The sequence below is a fragment of the Bactrocera neohumeralis genome, chromosome 3 (genome assembly GCF_024586455.1).
Source record: "Bactrocera neohumeralis isolate Rockhampton chromosome 3, APGP_CSIRO_Bneo_wtdbg2-racon-allhic-juicebox.fasta_v2, whole genome shotgun sequence".
NCBI lineage: Eukaryota > Metazoa > Arthropoda > Insecta > Diptera > Tephritidae > Bactrocera > Bactrocera neohumeralis.
The window spans coordinates 48,537,985-48,558,769 of NC_065920.1; the positions used below are offsets into that span (position 1 = coordinate 48,537,985).

At 38.2% G+C, this 20,785-nt stretch overlaps 2 protein-coding genes across 2 annotated transcripts in view; both read right to left on the reverse strand.

Annotated features, from left to right (window-relative positions):
• LOC126752531 (uncharacterized) overlaps positions 1-19,857 on the reverse strand; it is a 29,974-nt gene extending 10,117 nt beyond the window's left edge. The window contains 7 exon segments of the mRNA XM_050463412.1: positions 12,179-12,267; positions 12,338-12,779; positions 12,781-13,092; positions 13,554-14,668; positions 15,930-16,254; positions 16,322-16,834; positions 19,608-19,857. Of these exon segments, the coding sequence (XP_050319369.1) occupies positions 12,179-12,267; positions 12,338-12,779; positions 12,781-13,092; positions 13,554-14,668; positions 15,930-16,254; positions 16,322-16,822 (2,784 nt within the window). The 5' untranslated portion in view covers positions 16,823-16,834; positions 19,608-19,857.
• Positions 19,858-20,024: 167 nt separating this feature from the next.
• LOC126752704 (active regulator of SIRT1-like) lies at positions 20,025-20,783 on the reverse strand. Its single transcript, XM_050463679.1, has 3 exons — positions 20,641-20,783; positions 20,283-20,512; positions 20,025-20,229 (listed from the first exon to the last, which is right to left on the reverse strand). Exons 1-3 carry the CDS (start codon positions 20,705-20,707, stop codon positions 20,107-20,109), a joined length of 420 nt encoding a protein of 139 aa, XP_050319636.1. The 5' UTR covers positions 20,708-20,783; the 3' UTR covers positions 20,025-20,106.
• Between the last annotated feature and the right edge of the window lie 2 nt (positions 20,784-20,785).

Here is a 20,785-nt window from a genome sequence, read left to right on the forward strand (position 1 = left end):
TAAAGGAAAGGAAACATTAGATCAGCAATCTTCTAAATTCTATTTCTATTCATACGAGATTATACTAGCGTAAACTTCTTGCCATAAACTAAACGAATGGAACGTATTATAGAAAGATTCTTCTTCTTCTTCTTCTTCTTAATTGGCGTAGACACCGCTTACGCGATTATAGCCGAGTTAACAACAGCGCGCCAGTCGTTTCTTCTTTTCGCTACGTGGCGCCAATTGGATATTCCAAGCGAAGCCAGGTCCTTCTCCACTTGGTCCTTCCAACGGAGTGGAGGTCTTCCTCTTCCTCTGCTTCCCCCGGCGGGTACTGCGTCGAATACTTTCAGAGCTGGAGTGTTTTCATCCATCCGGACAACATGACCTAGCCAGCGTAGCCGCTGTCTTTTAATTCGCTGAACTATGTCAATGTCGTCGTATATCTCGTACAGCTCATCGTTCCATCGAATGCGATATTCGCCGTGGCAAATGCGCAAAGGACCATAAATCTTTCGCAGAATTTTTCTCTCGAAAACTCGTAACGTCGACTCATCGGTTGCTGTCATCGCCCAAGCCTCTGCACCATATAGCAGGACGGGAATTATGAGCGACTTATAGAGTTTAGCTTTTGTTCGTCGAGAGAGGACTTTACTTTTCAATTGCCTACTCAGTCCGAAGTAGCACCTGTTGGCAAGAGCAATCCTGCGTTGGATTTCCAGGCTGACATTTTTGGTGGTGTTAATACTGGTTCCTAAATAGACGAAATTATCTACAACTTCAAAGTTATGACTGTCAACAGTGACGTGAGAGCCAAGTCGCGAGTGCGACGACTGTTTGTTTGATGACAGGAGATGAAAAATAGAAAGATTACCTTCTTTTATTACCGAGCCTGCGAGCTGGTGGAAGTTCCCCTCAAAGACATTCGGTATAGAAAAGTTGAGCTACAAAGCTGAGTTTCATTCAAGCTCAACAAACACTGGGAAACTGACATGGGAGTAGTGGTAAAATATCCCGAGACATTTTTTGAGCTCAATAAAACACATATTCATTTAGAAATAAGGGTTGTTGTAAACTTAACTATTTTAGCGGATTTGTGACGGAAAATATATGCCGATTATGGACGAGTGGCACTATAAATACTTAACTTCTGAATGAAAACTGTATATTTGTTTTATGGCATGGAACGACTTGGCGCATTTTACGTCGAGATCTTAAATTGAAAGCATACAAAATACAGCTTCTGAACGAACTGAAGACGCTCCACCTTCTCAAGCGATCTCGCTTCGCTCTATCGGCTCTTGAAAAGTTCCAAGAAAATCCGAAGTTTCCGAGCCAAATTTTGTTCAGCCATCAGGCCTATTTCTGGCTCAATGAGTACGTAACAAGCAAAATTGCTGCATTTGGGACGAAGATCATCCTGAAGAGAGTCAAGAGCTGCCATTTCATTTAAAAGACAAAAAACAACGGTTTGGTGTGGTTTGTGGGCCGATGAAATTTGTCAAAAATTATGCCGGTGACATCGTAACCGTCAAAGGCGACCGTTATCGCGCCATAATAACCGACTATTTGATGCCGGAAAATGAAACTCGTGATCTCGGCGATATTCGCTTTCAATAAGACTGCGGCACTTTCCCACACATCGCATCAATCAATGAATTTATTGAGAGAACACTTCAGTGAGCAGATAGTTTCACGTTTTGGGCCGGTTGATTAGTAACTTTTTCGACTTTTTCCTGTGGGGATATTTAAAGTCTAAAGTCTATACGAATAATCTCGCTTTGATTCAGGTCTTGTAGCAAAAATAGGACTCAACTCAATGGATGGCACATCTGTTCTTTCGAATGATAATAAACATTCCTCATTTAATTTGAAGTTTCTGTGTTTCTTCTTTAAACAAGTAGAGAACCTCGAAATGGATCATACTTTATGAGAAATACACCTGTGATGGATATTATTGTTTCGATTTAGTCAAGTTAACAGATTTTCGTCCTCTAACCATTATCCGTTAAAGCTCATAACGTTATAGAGATAAATCGGAAAATAAATGTTGACCTTTATTATTAGTTTATTTGCTATGCTTTTGAGATATGCCTTCTCTTTTCATACCCACTGTGTCTCTAATTTAAGTTGACTGAAATCGACGTACAAAATATAATTATTAACCATGAAATAAACTTCATACACTTTTTAACCAATTTTCAAAATTAATAAATCATCAGGTGTAATCATGTTGTGATATTTTTTCTAAATTAAAAGGAAATCTCATAACAGTATATTTCATATCTGACACCTGATATCAAATTTGTGTACGTGTTTCGCGTAGATGAACAAGTTTTCCTCTTCACCTTGACGGAATATACATTATTTAACGCGGTAGTAAATATAAATTTTCTTATATTAATACATACAAACAAACAGACTGTTAATTTTCTACACACAAACACACAGATCATTTCGGTTGATAGCAGAGTTTCCGTTCAGCTTGACTTCCCAATTCAATGTCGGCTTAACCCAAAAACGACAAACATACTATACTTCTCTTCATTCACATGTACACAGTACCTATGTACGTATGTATGTATGATTTACCGAACGAAAGTTGCAAATATTTCACCGTTGCGAATTGAAAAGGAAATTACAAAAATATATTCAGTTTACTTTTTCTTCGAAGTCACTAAGAAGATAACTCTAAAAGTGGCGTCAAAAAATACCACATATTACCATTATTAGCTACTTATGTACTACTAGCTTTACTATTAAAAAGTAATGCAAGGTAATAAACGAGAGCTTTTGTTGTTGTGAAACGTTATACTACAATAATAATATTTCAGATATTTTTTAAATTAATGTTAGAGGGATTTTGGGTGATGATATTACATCCAAGTAATATTAATTATATTCGCAAATATACAGGGTTTGTCCGGAAGGTAATAGCACTGAGTCGATTGAAAAAAATATATTGAACCAATCGTCACAATTCTTTAAAAACTTTCAAAATAGGCTCCTTCTGCGTCGATGCAGCGCTGTCAGCGCGATTTCCAAGCATTGAAGGCGTCCCGGAAAGCATTCTCCGGAATAGCCTTGAGAGCCGAGGTGCATACTGCTTGGATCCCCTCTATGGCGTGTGCACTCGGAAGATTGCCTCTTTGTCTCGGGATCATACTCAAGGATCAATGACTCGTCACCTGTGATTACGTTACTCAAAAATTGGGGGTCACTTTCACACATGTTCAAATTTTCTTGGCACACTTCCACTCGCCGCAATTTCTGAGCGTTAGTGATCACTTATGGGACCATCTTCGCGCACACCTTGCGCATGTTCAAGTGCTCCGTCACAATGTCATGAACCAGAGATTTTGATAAATTTAACATCTGGTCAATTAAACGAATACTTAGTCGACGGTCTTAGTTCAAAACTTTGCGCGCACGAGTCACATTGTCGGTGTTTGTCGAAGTCGCAGGTCTCCCAGCACGGTCTTCATCAGCGACCTTTTCCCGGCCCTCCAAAAAGGCCTGGTGTCACCGAAACACACCACTTCTTGCTAAAGCAACATCTGGGTAAGACTGCTTGATCATATCAAACGTCTCTGTCGCAGTTTTGCCGAGTTTCACACAAAATTTAATCGCGTACCCCTGCTCCAACGAGCGCTCCATTTTCGGCTTGCACCACTCATAGAAACACCTCACACGAAAATGTTGTCCTGACTCTCTAGGTGCTCGGAGACAACTGACCAGCCGCTAGAAATGCCCTCTACCGAATCCAGTCCGAAGTACAGTCGCGGCGGAAGGAAATCAGTCCTATTACTTTCCGGACAAACCCTGTACATACGTTGTCTTCGAGTCTAGCTACTTTTTTAATTCCCAAATAGGAATAGAAAAAATCAGCCACAGTTTTGTGATATAAACTTTAATTTAAAAAAGTCTATGTTCGGCCGATTTTGAATTTGACTTCAGGATACTAAATTCTTGTCTATAATATGTGAATTTTTTAATTAGAATGGCTAAAAGCGATGAGAAGAATTTGAAGCTAGTATTGCCTTCCCGTATCCTATGATCTAGATCCAGTTCAAATTAATTGCTTTATATATTATATTATAGCTTTTGTCATCTTATCACAATGGGGCTCATAAAGGTCTAGGTGCGTCGTTAGACAGCCACTCTACCTACCTATCTCCATAATCTTATCGGTTCCTGTATAAATGAGCTAAGTAATAATTCAATAAACTGCTGTGGTTCCGATTTATCCGTAAAATATTTCTACTTCATAACCAAGAATATTTCTTTCACATTTGGGTTCATATCTTTATTTGGCAATAGTTTGAAGCTTTGTAAAGAACGATAAAAATTACTGCGACGAACTTTCTTCCCTGTAAGCCATGTGATCACTGTGGTACGTTACAAGCAGAGATAACGATCAATTAAACAGCTACGGACCGATAACTCACAACGATGAAACTTGGTTGATTGGTGGTAATACTTAATATTTCACTCCAGAGTGAACTTTTAATGAATGTACAGCAATCTGTACATAGTGGTACTTCAGGAAACCAAAAATTCTAACCGGTGATCCAAGTAGAGGTACTTTTTTTAATAATCTTTTTTGACACATCACACGTGTCAAGCTGTCATGTCATTTTTGTTCAGTATTGTTTGGTATTTAATCATGGAAAGATTTACGCCTGAACAACGTTTACAAATCGTTCACGTTCTGTAAAGAATGTGTTTCGCGAACTTCGCTCAACTTAATGGTCAACACATAATCGGCCTTCTGAGCGTACCATTCGCAACACCATCACGCACCTTGAGCCAGCATTCATTATTGGATAATATTCAACCGAATAGACCGCGCTCAGCACGCAGTGAAGAAAATAAAGCAGCCGTGGCTGAGAGTGTACACGAAGACCGTGGAGAGTCGATTCGGGCCAAAATAACCGGCTATTTGGAGACTGAAACTGAAGCTCGTGATCTCGGTGGCATATGGTTTCAACAAGAAGGCGTCACATCGTATCAATCAATGGATTATTGTGAGAACACTTCGGTAAGCAGATGATTTCACGTTTTGGGCCGGTCTATTAGCCACCAAGATCGTGTGATATCATATCACTTTTTCCTGCGAGGATATGTAAGGACTAAATCTATGCGGACAATCCCGCTTCCCACATAAATTTTGAAGTTTCTGTGTTTTTTTTTTTGTGAAGGTAAGGAACCTCGAAATGGATCACCTTTTATTTATAAACGCTTGATAAATTTATTGGAAAGTAATAATGTTTAACCGAATTTTCAATGTTGTTATACATGAAGTAGGTGACACTGTAGTCGGATTCCTCTTTTATCTAACCACCTGTAGAAGTCAAGAAATACGTGTATCAAGTTTCAGCGATATATTCATCTCAATTTCAAACGGCCAAAAATAGGAAGAGCTCACAAAACCTTTGGGTGCCATTAAACCAAGAGACATTGAAAGACTATATCGCATGTCAGAAAGCTGCTGGAATGCTACAAAAAAAAGTAATTTTTGCATCGGATTGTGGCTGGCTGGTGCAGTTCCTTTGGGAATCCACAAAGTGCCAGAAAGATGGGAAAATGTTTTAGCTTCTGATGGACAATACTTTGTACATTACTATTGTACAAGTTTTTATTAAATAAACGCTCAAAATATTGAACAAGGTATACTCGTATAAGGTTTGCCACAAAGTTTGTGACGACCATAAGGAAACGTTAGAGAGTCCACAAATATATACCATATAAAACTGATGCTGTGTTTGCATGACAAGTTGAGTTGATCTGAATTTTTTCACACTTCCTTTCTTCCCCAAGAAGCGGCTTATTTGTCGGAACCGGCGATAACGGACTACTATAGCATATAGCTGACATACAAGGTAAACGATCGAAATTGATTTCATATAAGAAAGACTATTTTAGTTGATGAGAGAGCATTACAAAATTCGACAAGGATTATTGTTCAAGGTAACATTATAATCTTTGAACAAATTGTTCATACCGGACCACTCTTATAAACTTATTAATCTTATTAGTCTTATAAACTGATAAATCCATAGCATATACAACTATGAGCAAAAAATAGTAGGACTTTATTCATAATTTTATATTCTTCAAAATCTATGTCATCCCCCTCAAAGTAATCCCCCTTGGCGGAAGTGCACTTTTGCGAACGTTTTTTCCAATCTTCGAAACAGTTGTTAAATGCGCGTAGCGCTTCACGTTTAATGTCTTCAATTCACTTAAAGCGGTTTCCCCGAAGTGGCGGTTGAGTTTGCTGAATAGCCAGAAGTCACACGGAGCTAAATCCGGCGAAATATTAATTGAAAATTTGACGAAAAACTCATGAAGGATCAATGGAGTATACGACAGTGCTTTAACGTAGCTTCGAATATCTTCGTACAGATGAAGCATAACACACAAATAGTATTCCTTGTTGACAGTTTGGCCAGTCGGAAGGAATTCGGAGTGCATCACAACTCGATAATCGAAGAAAACATTCAACATAAAGTTGATTTTTGAAAAGCTTTGAGGCGGGTTTTACGGCTTCGGCTTATCTTTGCCACGATATTCGGCCAATTGATTGCAACAGAAATTTGATTCCGCACACAAAATTTAAGGGAGCTTTTTTTATACTCTCGCAACAAAGTTGCTAAGGAGAGTTATATAGTTTTGTTCACATAACGGTTGTTTGTAAGTCCTAAAACTAAAAGAGTCAGATATAGGGTTATATATACCAAAGTGATCAGGGTGACGAGTAGAGTTGAAATCCGGATGTCTGTCTGTCCGTCTGTCAGTCCGTCCGTCTGTCCATCCGTCCGTCCGTGCAAGCTGTAACTTGAGTAAAAATTGAGATATCATGATGAAACTTAGTACACGTGTTCCTTGGCTCCATAAGAAGGTTAAGTTCGAAGATAGGCAAAATCGGCCCACTGCCACGCCCACAAAATGGCGGAAACCGAAAACCTATAAATTGTCATAACTAAGCCATAAATAAAGATATTAAAATGAAATTTGGCACAAAGGATCGCATTAGGGAGGGGCACATTTGGACGTATTTTTTTTGGAAAAGTGGTCGTGGCCCCGCCCCCTACTAAGTTTTTTTTTTTGTACAAACAAAGGTTATGTTCAAAAATGGAAGAAATCACTAAAAGTGCGTTAACCGACTAACAAAAAACGTCAGAAACACTAAATTTTACGGAAGAAGTGGCAGAAGGAAGCTGCACCCAGGCTTTTTTTAAAAATTGAAAATGGGCGTGGCGTCGCCCACTTATGGACCAAAAACCATATCTCAGGAGCTACTAGACCGATTTCAATGAAATTCGGTATATAATACTTTCTTAACACCCTGATGATATGTACGAAATATGGGTGAAATCGGTTCACAACCACCGCCTTTTTCCAATATAACGCTATTTTGAATTCCATCTGATGCCTTCTTTGTACATATAATATATACATTAGGAAATGAAAATACAATTCAATACTCAAAGTACACAAATTGATCTAATCTAATTAATTTTACAGCAAAATAAAAAAAATATGTAAATTATTATCACTTTATCATGCGAGAGTATAAAATATTCGGTGACACCCGAACTTAGCCCTTCCTTACTTGTTACGAATAGCTTCGTACAGACGAAGTATAACACTCAAATAGTATTCCTTGTTGACTCGATAATCGAAGAAAACATTCAACATAAAGTTGATTTTTGAAATGCTTTGAGGCGGGTTTTTCGGCTTCGGCTCACCTTTGCCACGATATACGGCCAATTGATTGCAACAGAAATTTGATTCCGCACACAAAATTTAAGGGAGCTTTTTTTTTTGAATAATTTCATTCATCGTAAAATCGTCGAATGCACTTCTTCAGAAAGACAAGACGAATTGGTTTTCGCGCAAAATTTAAATATAAAAGTCTTACTATTTTTTGCCCACAGCTGCCATACAAACTGACAAATCCAAATAAAGTACTTGTATGAACAACTCTTTTATTTAACAAGAGATCTTCACAAAATTTGGCATGTTTTATTGTCAATATTTGCCAAAATCAAAATTAAGTGCTTGTATAGAAACTTTATTAAAGAAGTGTATTCTAACTTCAGTGCAGTAACGTTTTTTCTTGCTTTTATAATTATTTATTTCATAAATCTGTCGAATTCTCGGAAAATAGCAATTAATTTTTCCATTATGACTTCACTTTGTGCAATATTTTGTAACCTTTTGTTTTAGAGCACAATGTTTTTGCTTTGGTAATTAATTTCAATTTTATTTTCCACCTCTTCTTTGTTATATTTTTGTATTTTGTATTTAGTTTCGCATTCATTACCTTCTCAGACCAATTATCCGCCGCTGTGTTGTTTACAATGGATGTGAACAATTCAACGGTGTCGACACTTTCGTTTTCGTCATAACACAGCGTATACAAATCGAACACAAAACGCGAATCCTTTTTATAGTGGCGCCGCTTCTGTGGCACTGGTAGTGAGCTAAAATCATTATCGCCATCGAAATCCATGGCTGAGGAGCGTGTTAAACAAGGTTTCCACGCAGTAAATTAACGCCTTAATGAATTTAAATTTTTTTTTCACTTTCTATTGCGCGTTAAAACAGTTATTTCATTTGCTTTTCACACAACTTCGGAGTTGACTTTTACTTATTTAACTTGTTTTTAATAAAATGCGCTGAAACACTTGTTTCAAAAAAAAATTTAATATTTTCACATTTTTGTTATTTTTGTCTTTCGCTTTGTTTGCATTTATTACACTTATTTACATTTTAAACTTCATTTCACAGCTTGCCTGAAGCACCGCTATGATTCATGCTAGCAACGTAGTCAAACTGTCTAAGACGCTTCGACGCTGGAGCATACAAAGCGCGCGGTTAAAGCGTCCGACCCACTAAACCGACGTCTTGAACCCAAAGTTAACACTGCCGTGGGGTTGCGAAAGTTAAGCTGCCATGCCACAAGCATGCGCCAAGCCACAATACACCAGCTGAATGGCTAGAGAGCAACTGTTGCAGCAGCAATAAATTTAGCAGAAGCGACACAGCACAACAAAGCGCCGTAAACCAATTCAGTCGACGCAGTCGCTCAAGCAATAATTTTTGCTTAACTTTATATTTTTTCTATGTGTGTGTGTGTATAAAATTTTGGAGTCAGCGGTGGCAGTGAATCGTTGCGAATGGTTTAGTTGATCGCTTGCTTTGACTTGGCCGTCTAACTAACTGAGCGCCAGTTTGCCCACTTTGCTGACTACTAGTCAATAGACTGGCGGCTGGTGGCTGGCTTAGTGACGTTGTGCCATCCAGCAGCTTCGCAAATGAAAGCAAATCATGTGCACAAGTCGGCGAACAAAAACAAAAATTATGAGCAGGTAAATCGTTATTAAAAACACGAAAAAACGTTAACTTCGGCTGCACCGAAGCTAATATACCCTTCACAGATTACATTGGTGCCTTAGAAAATAATTTATACCAAATTTCGTAAATATATCTTGTCAAATGCAAAAGTTTTCCATACAAGAACTTGATTCCGATCGTTCAGTTTGTATGGTAGCTATATGCTATAGTTAACCGATCTGACCAATTTCTTCGGAGATTACATTGTTGCCTTAGAAAATAATCTATACCAAATTTGGTGAAGATACATTGTCAAATGTGCAAGTTTTCCATACAAGAACTTGATTCCGATCGTTCAGTTTGTATGGTAGCTATATGCTATAGTTAACCGATCCGACCTATTTCTTCGGAGATTACATTGTTTCTATGGAAAATAATCTATGCCAAATTTGGTGAAGATACATCGTCAAATGTGAAAGTTTTCCGTTCCGACAAATGAGCAGCTTCTTGAAAAGAAAATGACGTTTGCAAAATTTCAAAAGGATATCTTAAAAACTGAGGGACTAGTTCGTATATATACAGACAGACGGACAGACAGACAGACGGACATGGCTAAATCGACTCAGCTCAACATACTGATCATTTATATATATACTTTATAGGGTCTTCGACGCTTCCTTCTGGGTGTTACAAACTTCGTGACAAACTTAATATACCCTGTTCAGGGTATAATTAAAAATGTTTATGTACTTCACAAATACTCGTACCATGTACTGTGTTGACAAAGTACACTGCGAAAAATAAACGAGCCAGTGCCAGTGTATATTACGATAGGTTCATGAAAACACAAAACAGATATATGCGCAATATAATTTTTGAACGATCTTCCTTTATGTTAGCTATAACCCTAGTAGTAGATTAAAGCGTTGCCTTGGACATAAATCCCTACCCAATTTCGTGAAGATATTTGGTCTATTAAAGGAGAATACCATCCAAGGTATTGATTTTGATCATTCAGTTTTTATGGCAAGTCTATGATATAGTGGTTCGATATCGACGGATACCACAAATGGCCAACTTTTTGAGGAGAAAAGGAGGTACAAAATTTCAGAGCGATATCTCAAAAACTAGTTCGCGTAAATACAGTTAGACGGACGGAAGGACAGACGGAGGTGGCTAAAACAGTTCATATACATTTTATAGGGTTTCCGACGTTTCCTGCTGGATGTTACAACTCGTGGCTAACTGAATAAACCCTGCTTAGCCTAAAGCTTGACATTTTCTACTCAACGGTTTCTAGAAAAACTCCTTTTATATAATTTTAAAATTTGTTTGGATCTTTATTTGAACTAAATTGATTTCAATTAGCACTGGAGATATTTTTTAGGAAACGGGCTCAGGAAGTTTGATATCTCCAGTCAAGGAAATCTCTTTAGAATTGGAAAAACTCGTTAAATTAAAAAAAAACAGTCTTTGGACTCGAGTTTTGAACCCACCACCGTCTGAGTTAAACGAAGACGACGATAGTCGATAAGTGACGGAAGCATTTTTTGAGGTCGCCTAACATGTATAATTGAAGAGATGAAATTATAGACTTTGTGACTACATAAACTATCGTTGTAAGTATCTTTATTCAATTGTACCCATTACCGGCTTGTATGTATGTATAAACTCAAATGCACAAAATGACGTGAGACGTGGCGGATGACAGTACGGAGCGTATAAGGTTACTGAAGCCGAAAGTTTCTTTCCAGGAAATTATGTCACCAGAATTTGTAACAGAACGATAGGGAGGCCTTCCCTATTTCTTAAAGACCAAGTATAAGAACAAGCTCTGCTCAACGCACAAAAAGGCAGAATCCACAATCTGTCGAGCGTACTGTGTGAAAGATCCACCGTCAACAAACTGATTGGACCTTATCTGTGTGGCTTTAGGCCTAGAAAATCAACCACTGACCAGATATTCACCATACGCCAAATCTTGGAAAAAACGTAAACAAAGGGTGGACAGACACCACCTCTTCTTTAAACAGCTCGAAAAGGAGCTGCCTTTATGCCGCTTTGTCTGAATTTGGTGTCCACGCAAAACTAATACGGCTGTGTAAACTAACGCTTAGCCATACCAAAAGCTCCGTTAAGTCGTAGATAATTTCGTCTATCTTGGAACCAGCATTAACAACAACAACAAAGGCAGCCTCGAAATCCAACGCATCATAACTCTTGCCAACAGAGGCTTCTTCCGGAATCCAGAATCTTGTCATGGTCTACCGGTCGACACCGTAGACTGCATATTTTTATCATATTGCATAATCTAAAACGCCTCTAACCTTATAAATTTAATTAAAAAAAGAGACACATACAGTTTTCTAAGCGAAGTCATAACCTAACTTAACTAATGCGATTTATTTAGAGTCCGTGGATTATAAACTATTGAAAAATCTATGATAAGAATGTTTCTTTTAAACAATCAAGAGTTCCAGAATAATGGGTTCGGCCAGGTTAGATTAAATGGTCAATCCTAATCAAAATCTCACTTGAACGGTTTATAACGCCCATCCGTTATAGTACCCAGAACTCCTACAAAATTGATCATAAAGACCCTCACAAATCGACAAAGCGCTTTGATCCTGTCACAAATTTGTACAGGCGGCTAATATCACCTTGGCTTTGTCTAGAAGACTGCCGAGATGTTTCAATCTGTCTTGCAAAGGCTAGGCAATTAAGAAGAAAGTTATTAGATATTTCCAATGATTCCGCTATGACCAGACATCCAAAGTCTGATGATGAAGCAGTTTGACGCTATATTTCAATACTACTCACCTACCAAACATAATATACTTGTACCACTCACCTTTTTCTCAATCTCTTTAGCCAGTTTAAGATGCTGCTGCAAGGTTTCCATATCGAAGTCCCCACCAATTTTATAAGCATCAAACAAATCTATAAATAAATGACAGTTTATTACTTTGATACTCTGAGAGAAAGCACATCGTGATAAAAGCTCAATTACCCAAAGCACTTGGTGAAGCCAAATCGGTGCTTGCGCACTTGCCGCCATGATTTTTCACCGAGTTCTTCAAATATTCCGCCCACGCGGACATTTTCGTATAGCGGCTGTTGCTCAAAATTAGCTCCTTGTTGCTAATCAACTGTTGATATTGATGCATTTCGGCTTCCTCACGACGGCGATTCGCATTTTCTTCGCTATTTCTCGAGCTACCACCCATATTGGTGCGCTTCGAACTGAAAAAACGACTAGTGAAGCCTGTTTTCGAATGATTACGTCCAATCTTACTGCCACCTGACGCTTTAGTGGGCTTCTCTGATTTCTCATGATTTTGTCCAGCGGATTTTCGCATGTTACGTGCGTTTTGTTGACAACGCTTGTACTCAATGGCTACGGGCGGTAGCTGACGCTCATCATAAGAAGCTTTTTGGTATTTGGGTCGCATTTTGTGCGCTACTTGTATTGCTAACGGTGCTTACATCCGTAACATCATCTCGCTCTCTTTGGCTACTGCAATCCCGCTCTTTGGCGTGACATGCATTTATTTCTTCCGAATCACCGCAACGTCCATACGACCAGTCGACCGCATTATTGTCCTCCATGAAGTCCATTGCTGGATCTTGTCCTCCACTCTTGCAAGCCGTTTCTGCTTTCGCTTCAACTTCGGTGGTTACATCTTCATTATTTTGTTTTAGTGCCGTAACATATTTATCGGAGTCAATAAGATCTTTTGCGCTCGAAAGCATCGCATCCGATACCTAGAAAAATGTAGAGTTTTTTAAGTTGTTGGTTTATAAATATAATGACAGATGACAAAGAACGAGGATACGAGGAGAAAGTAAGCGAATTAGCCGATCGAACTTCTCTGAAGCGTCGACAAGCTAATGACAGCCAAAGCTTTTATGAACTGTCGTTTGTTATATCTCAGGGAAGACGTGGTTAAAATTAATTATTTAGGTCCAACAGTAAAAATAAGATCATGAGTAAAACACTTAACATGTTTTCTTGTGAAAAGAATTTAAAATATTCAAGGAACATTTTTGATATAAATATTAGTGTGTGTGATGCAAAGTTCAAGGTCTTGTACTGTAAGGTTTAAAGATATTGGCAAATCTACAATCGTTTGTCCGTCAAATTTCAAAATTCCTTACTCTTAAGAGAGTCATATTGAAAAGCTCTGCACTCATTTAAAACTTCCAGACATCTTAACTTTCATTACCTTCTCAATTGGTTGTGGTTGTCCGACCTCATTGTCGTCTTCATTTGCTTCATCATTGGTTTCGACCAAACGCCTGTAGCCGCTAACCAGAAGACCAAATTCTCTTTCCACCTCCTGCTCGAAATCGCCAATTATGTCCACTGGTGTTATACCAAAGCCCACACCGTCCTCTCTACCGTTTTCATGGGAACGTACTGGCGTTGTAGCATTGCTACGGCGCTCACTGGGTACGTGCGTTTGCACCTCTTTTCTTTCCAATTCTCGTTTTTCCACCGAATTGTCGAGACGTGCAATTTGGTTGAAATCTTCAAAAGCCGTTTCGGTGCGTTTACGCAGAGGTTGTGGGCTTACACCGCGCAATAGATCCGGACGATTCTCCTTCTTCGAAAGTTCTTCTACGCGTAAATTAGAATTCTTCAATAAAATGTCAGGTGTGGTGCCGTACACCTGCTGTCTCTCATCGGAGATTTGTGCGACTAATCGACACTTCTGATCACAACGAAAGGCAAAATTGTCCGCAGAGTTTATAATATAGGCATCGGAGTAATTATCGGGCACATTCAAAGTGAGCAATTGTCGTAAGTTATCATGCAATTCGTTTGCGATCAATGCGCCCAATTTGCTGTGTTGCTCCTGTTGATGCTGTTGTTGCTGCTGGAGCTCATCGCTGCTCACATGCTGTGTGGTGGCGCTATTGCTGTTAGCATCGGTGTAAGCTGTTAGGTTGGGTTGTTGTTGATGTTGTTGCCGCTGCCATTGCTGCTGTGCAATGTCTGTAGATTGCTGACTCTCGACTTGTGCTCTCTTGTGGCTGCTGTTGCTGTTGCTGTTGCTGTTACTATTGTTATTGTAGATATTCAGTTTCGTATTCAACTCTGTCTGTTGCTCCTCGCTGGGCAGCTCTTCACAACTGTCGGCGCTCAACTCCATTTCACACTCGGACATGTCACTGTCATACGAATCGGATGGTGTACAACCGATGAAATGTTCGGAGAGTGTGTGCGCTAAATGTTGAAAACCAGGATAGTTTGGATTGATTATACCACGCGGAAAGTAGGAGCGTTGTGGTGTGCTCAAAGAGACGCTCGATGAAGTTGGCGATGTCAGATATTCATCTGAAATGGAACAATGGAAATTTTTAAAATACTAAGAATACCAAATTGTATAGTTGATCCTATAGAAGGCTCTCTTGAACATTATTTTGTGAGGTGCCTTCTGAGTGGCTTGGATGCGCTTTACAATTATAATCTGGCAATAATCAAATGGGCGGAACCGTGAAGTCGGCTCTACATATTGAACCAAGAGTTTACATGTGTTCACTAACTGAACTTCCCACCAAACCGATTTAACGATAAAATAACTACCCAAAACTTCAAGCGATACCGAAAACGTAAGTTAAGTTAGGTTAGGTTATGAGGTCGATTCGAGCAGGGTAAGATCACTTGGACAGGGTTTCAACCTCAGTCTTGCAAACGCTGGACAGTGGAGGAGAAAGTGCTTGCTCCTCCTCCAAACAACTTACCGCAAGATTGCGGAAAAATGAACTTTGTTAAGGACAAACAGTTCAGAAAATCTCCAGCGTTTTACTTTGGTTCAAAAGGATCTTGCAGTGGCATAGAAGCTGGTCGTCAACCAACGCCTACTTAGCTCCGCGAAGCCAATGGATATCCAACTCGGTCTCATTTCGATGTAAGTGGGGCAAGGGTGCTTCATTTAGCTAGCTCGTCCACTATGGCCAGGAACCCAAACGAGTCTTTTGATGATGAAGCTTGATGCTATTTCTAATAGTGAGCGCGGACAGCCACCTTAATAGCGGTCACTTTTACCGCCTGAATAAAAATGTGTAAAATAGCATTAAGTGCGGTTATGAGAGTCGCTCTTTGAACATGATGAAGTTGCTTAGCAAAAATAGGCTTTTCGAGCGCGCTCCACCGGACGAATACTTCATTAAGCGAATACGGTTTCGTAGAGCCATAACACCTCCTTTGGTGAGAACCCCACATTTTCCCTAAAGCTCTTCTACATCAATATAAGGTAACCGATCTCTCTTCAAGATTTGATCTCCATGAAAGCTTTCTACCAAGAATTGGCACTAGGTATTTCATCTTATCAACAGGTAAAAGCTAGAACAAAATTTGTTAAAATGGATAAGAATAGAAAGTTGAGACAGGAAGGTCCGTATGAACTAATTCATTTAGATAAACATTTGGTTAGGTAAATGTTGCTTTACAGCGAGATAACAAAACCACCAAATGGAATTGTGAGAGACCTTGGTCGGATATAGAAATTGGCCCACTGCGATTTCCTAGACCCCAGTTCCGTGAAAACAGTGAGGTACATGATACATACATGTATATATATAGATTATCACCTTACCTAATTCATCGTTGTGCTGTTCGACATTTGATTTTTGATCGCTTTCGTTACACAAATCCAGCATAGACTGATCGTTATAATAATTTTCCGAATCGTTCACATTTCCGGCGGAGCACTCCTCTGTCGAAGCTATTGGCCCAACTTGTTGCTGATGATTTGAATTTGGTTCATTAACGGTAATGCCTATATCCTTTTTCATCTCGTTGTTATAATCGATGTGGCAATCGCTTTGACTCACATCTCTGACTGCACGAGTGCTATAATTATCGCTCTGCTGCACCGCAGCGTTCGTAACGGAGTTAGAGTTGCCGAATTTTGTTGCACGCTAAAATAAAAAATGAAGTTTTCAAAACATATAGAATATTTAGTGTAACGGTAAGTCAAAAACAAACATTGATTTTTTCGTAATCATCCAAAGCGATTGCGGCACGATTCACATACACCTCCTGGAATCCCTTATAGGCACTATTGCTATTACCACCGTAATTTTCTAGATAATTTTGTGTTTGTGGATTCGTTCGTTGGTAGTATTCCTCATATCTGCTGCCGACCAATGCAGGATTTGTGTATTCATATGGCACTGCCAGGGAAGAGCTCAATGCACGTTGCACAAACTCATCGGCCGAAGAGGTATACACTGATGTGTCACTAAACTGAGCACTAGGTAAGTAATCGAAGAAACCGGTAGACGTGGCATTCACTCCATTCGCCGGCCAGTTGGCATTCTTATTTATCTCTTTACGTTCCGGTTGTAAAGAGCGTAGGGACTCCTCCGGCGATTTGGTTGTTGTCACTTGTTGTTGTTGCTGTTGTTGTAGTGTAGTTGGGTTGTTAGTGTTGTGCGTAAATTGTGCAGCATTTCCAGCTGTTAACGTGATGTCGGGAACTCGCATAACGGTCGTGATCTGTAAACAAAAATTATAATTTTGTTGTGAAAATTTAATCAGAAAAGAATTTGTAATTATTAGTAAGAAGGTTATAATGATTTTAAGTCGTTTGCTAAATTATTTAATAGTATTTATTTATTAAGGATTAAGGATTCTACGAAAACAACATAGCAGAAGCTTCTTTTTGCTCCTTAACTGAAAGCATGCGTGCCTCACTTTGTAGGTGTTCGATGGGAGACATTAAGAGGCATCCTGTTTTAGTCCGGAGTGCTGGAGTTCTAGCATGTCTGAAGCTTCATCGTCTGCGTTTCACTGCATCCAGGCGACCATATTGGTGCTGCGTAGTTAGAGGCCGGCCGGTCGATTGTATGTTGCCAACAACGTTGCTTTGTCTTTTCCCCATGAGTTACCGGCTAGTGACTTAATGATTTTTTACAGCTCCATATTTTGGAAATAACGGCGATCATGTTAGGTTCCGTGCAACAAAGAAGAGAGAATGGTCGAAGCGATAGCCATTTACTTTTGAGCACATGTCTTCAATTCCACTGCCCAACGTCATTATCGTGCAATCATCAGCGTACGAGGTGATAAAAATTCCCTCTGATGGTCGAGGGAGTTTCGAAATGTAGAAAAAGAACGGGTAGCAGGGGTCTCAAGTGTCTTCAATACTGAGGAAAGGAGATTTATTGGGCGATTAGACTTCCTTTGTTTACGGGTTTCCCATATTTCAGTAGTGGGCCCGCTTTTCCGATTTTCCACATATCGGGTATTTGAAGATTGGTCAGCGACAGATTGAGGATCTTGGTGTGGTAGCTTACACCCATCAAGCCTAGGTGCTTTGGCATTAGTCTGTTTATTACATCAGGGGATTTAGAGGATTTTGCTTTGTTGATGACAACCTTCTAAACGGTGAAAGTAAATGGTGCGCAGTCGGCTCAAAAAGCTCACACACTTCTTCGGGTCAGAAGAGGTATGCCCATTGAATTGAATTTCAACTCGGTCATCATGTCTTCGGTTTAGACAAAGCCTTGAACATTGACTACCATTTTGTCCGTTTATGTTGGTTTACACTTATCTAATTCCCGCTTGTGTGGTAAGGTTCAGGTAAGTTGTCATCGAGATCATGTAACGGTTGGCATAAAATCGCGCACTTAGTTGTTGTTGTGGCGGCAGAATTCTGCCAAGTTCAGAGTTCTTGGCCAGATGAAAAATCCGGGTCCGTTCCGGTTACGTAGACCGGACTGTGGTGGGAACGAAACGCGCTTTTAGTAGTTTTTAATAGTACCGTTATATGGGGAATCGGTGGTTTCAACCATTTTCACATTGTCGCTAGAAGTTTTTATAATATTTGATTTAGGTGAATTTAGTTATTGTAGCTTTTGTGGTTTATGAGATGTGTACAATAAACCTAATAGAGGGCGGAACCACGCCAATTTTTTCAAAATTTTTACCACACATGGGCTCTTTGCTACTGCGACCCCCTGTATGAAATAAAATTTCTATATCATAATGTAGTGCTTAGTTATAGCACTTTATAAGTTTTCGTTTAAAGGCGTTTTGTGGGCGTGGCAGTGCTCCGATTACGCCCATCTACGAACCCGATCTCTATTTTTTAAAAGGAATATATATACATACATAACTAAATTTTTACTCAAATTACAGCTTGTACGGGCGGACAGTCACTCGGTTTTCAACTCGTCTCGTCATCCTGATGAACAAAACTATTATACTCTGTAGCGACATGTTGTAAGAGTATAAAAATAATTTCTCAGTTCTTATTCCAAGAAGATTGGAATTAAAAATTAAACTCAACCAATTCAATTTATATCCTAAATTAAAAAATTAAATTTCAATTTGTGACTCCAAAAATCTTGGATTAAAAATTAGAGTTATATACAAGGAATTTAATTTATAAACCAAACTTCTTATTGTTACTTTATTCATTTAAAATTGCTATATTTAAGCAACTTTTAAACTAGTTTATATACTTGCACACTTACAATCATATAACTGAAAACCTATCTCCAATTCAATTACTCGCCTAAAATTTACATTTGAGTCATAATAGTATGACAAAGTAAGATAAATTTTTATATGGATGAATACGTGCCTATATGTAAATAATATGTATGTTTGTACAGCAAATGTTTGTCTAGTATTTTTTACTGAAGAACCCGCAAAAAACGCCTTATACTTGTATATACTCGTATGTATATAATAAACAACCACTTTAAAAAATGAATAACTTCTTTGAAACTGTTTCTTAGTACTTAGGTCGGCTGAAAGTAATTTGAGACCTCAAGTAATTCGCTTAAACGCTTAAACATACAAGTATGTACTCATACATATTTAATTGCAACAAGGTCCATGTATGCAAATCGATTTTACAAACGAAAGCCTACTACTGATCAACAGCACTCAACGTTAAAAACCAAAGAAATTTTTGTTTAAAACTTGCTTATAACATTATATATTTAAGGCTTATAATACATATGCACATACATATATTACGCTTAAAATGATTTCAACGTACTTAAAAAAAGTTATTGCTCTTGCAAATATAATAATAATTAACTTTAAGTAAATTCATATTTACATGATTAAATTCAAGGTATACAATGTTTTGTAACTTACTTTCAGTTATTTACAAAAATAATATAATTAGGAAACACTTCGAATAATTTTACAATATTTTTCTCAAAAAATCAATAAACAGCACTTAGCAGGATAATAGTTTTGATTCACTATCCTCGCTGTATGTAAGTGTGGCAATCTTTTCAGCAACACATACCGTTTTTTGTGTAACAACGAGCGTTTTTATTTACTGCTGTGCCGCACACAAATTGTTTTATGCAAACTTAATGTCCATATTATTTGAATATCACATGCTGCACGTTGAAATTTGCAAACGAATTTATATTTTTTTACAACTCACACCCTTTATGAATAATTGATTTTTACTTTCGTTTTCCATCGGCGCACTAAATGACAGCCAGACCGACTACCGCCCCGGACTATGGTGTTTAACTATTTGCAGAGATATGCGCTGAGTGACACATTCGGTCTGAAGTCGCTGGTTGGGATTTAAACCCTCAATTTCTCTATGCGCATGTGCATCACAGTGACATTTGTGACAAGTCGAAAATCCTTGTATAATTGTCGGGTTTGTTTAAAAATTTTACAAAATGTTCAAATAAAAATTAACAAATTATTTATGTACAGCGTTTATTAATCATAATTTTGATTATATACTAAATATAAATATTTTAATTCAATGAATTGTCACAATATTAGCTCGTTGGAAAATATTCTCTTTCGAAAGCCAAAAAGTCTTCCTCTGTGAAGATTGATTTTAGCACTTTAGGTTTCTTTGCTGTCTTTATTGTTTTGCCTTTGTTGTTTCGCTTGATAATCTGCAATTTTATTGATGAAAAACCAATTATACTAATTAATCATGACTTCTCACCTTATTAGCATCGTTGGGAGTAATTGTATTTTGCGAAAGCGCTAGTAAGCGTTTCAGATTTGTATTTGTTTTATTTTTGTCGGGCTGCAACTCCTTGCGCACATCTTCTATATTCTTTTTTTCCTTCGTTATAGACCTTAAAGTTTGATGTTGCTGATTGTTTGTCTGTTTCCTATTGGATTTGTTCAAGTGAACATTCCTTGGAACAGTTTTTGCTGTTTTCTGATTAGCTGCAAAATATTTTAAAGTTTATTGAAGTTAGTTTTGAATCAAAACTTTTGATTAGCAAGTCAAACTCGTGGTTCATTTCGGCAATATTAGTTCAGTAAATACAACACGCGTTTGTCATCATACACACCTTTTTCATTATTAGATGCTGTTTCATCTAGTATATCCAAACTTTGTTTTAATAGTTTAAGCGACATTTCTTAAGACAATTTTATTTTGATATTTTTTGTTTTTCTGCTTGAAGCAAATTTGATTTGTTTATATTTATTTTAATT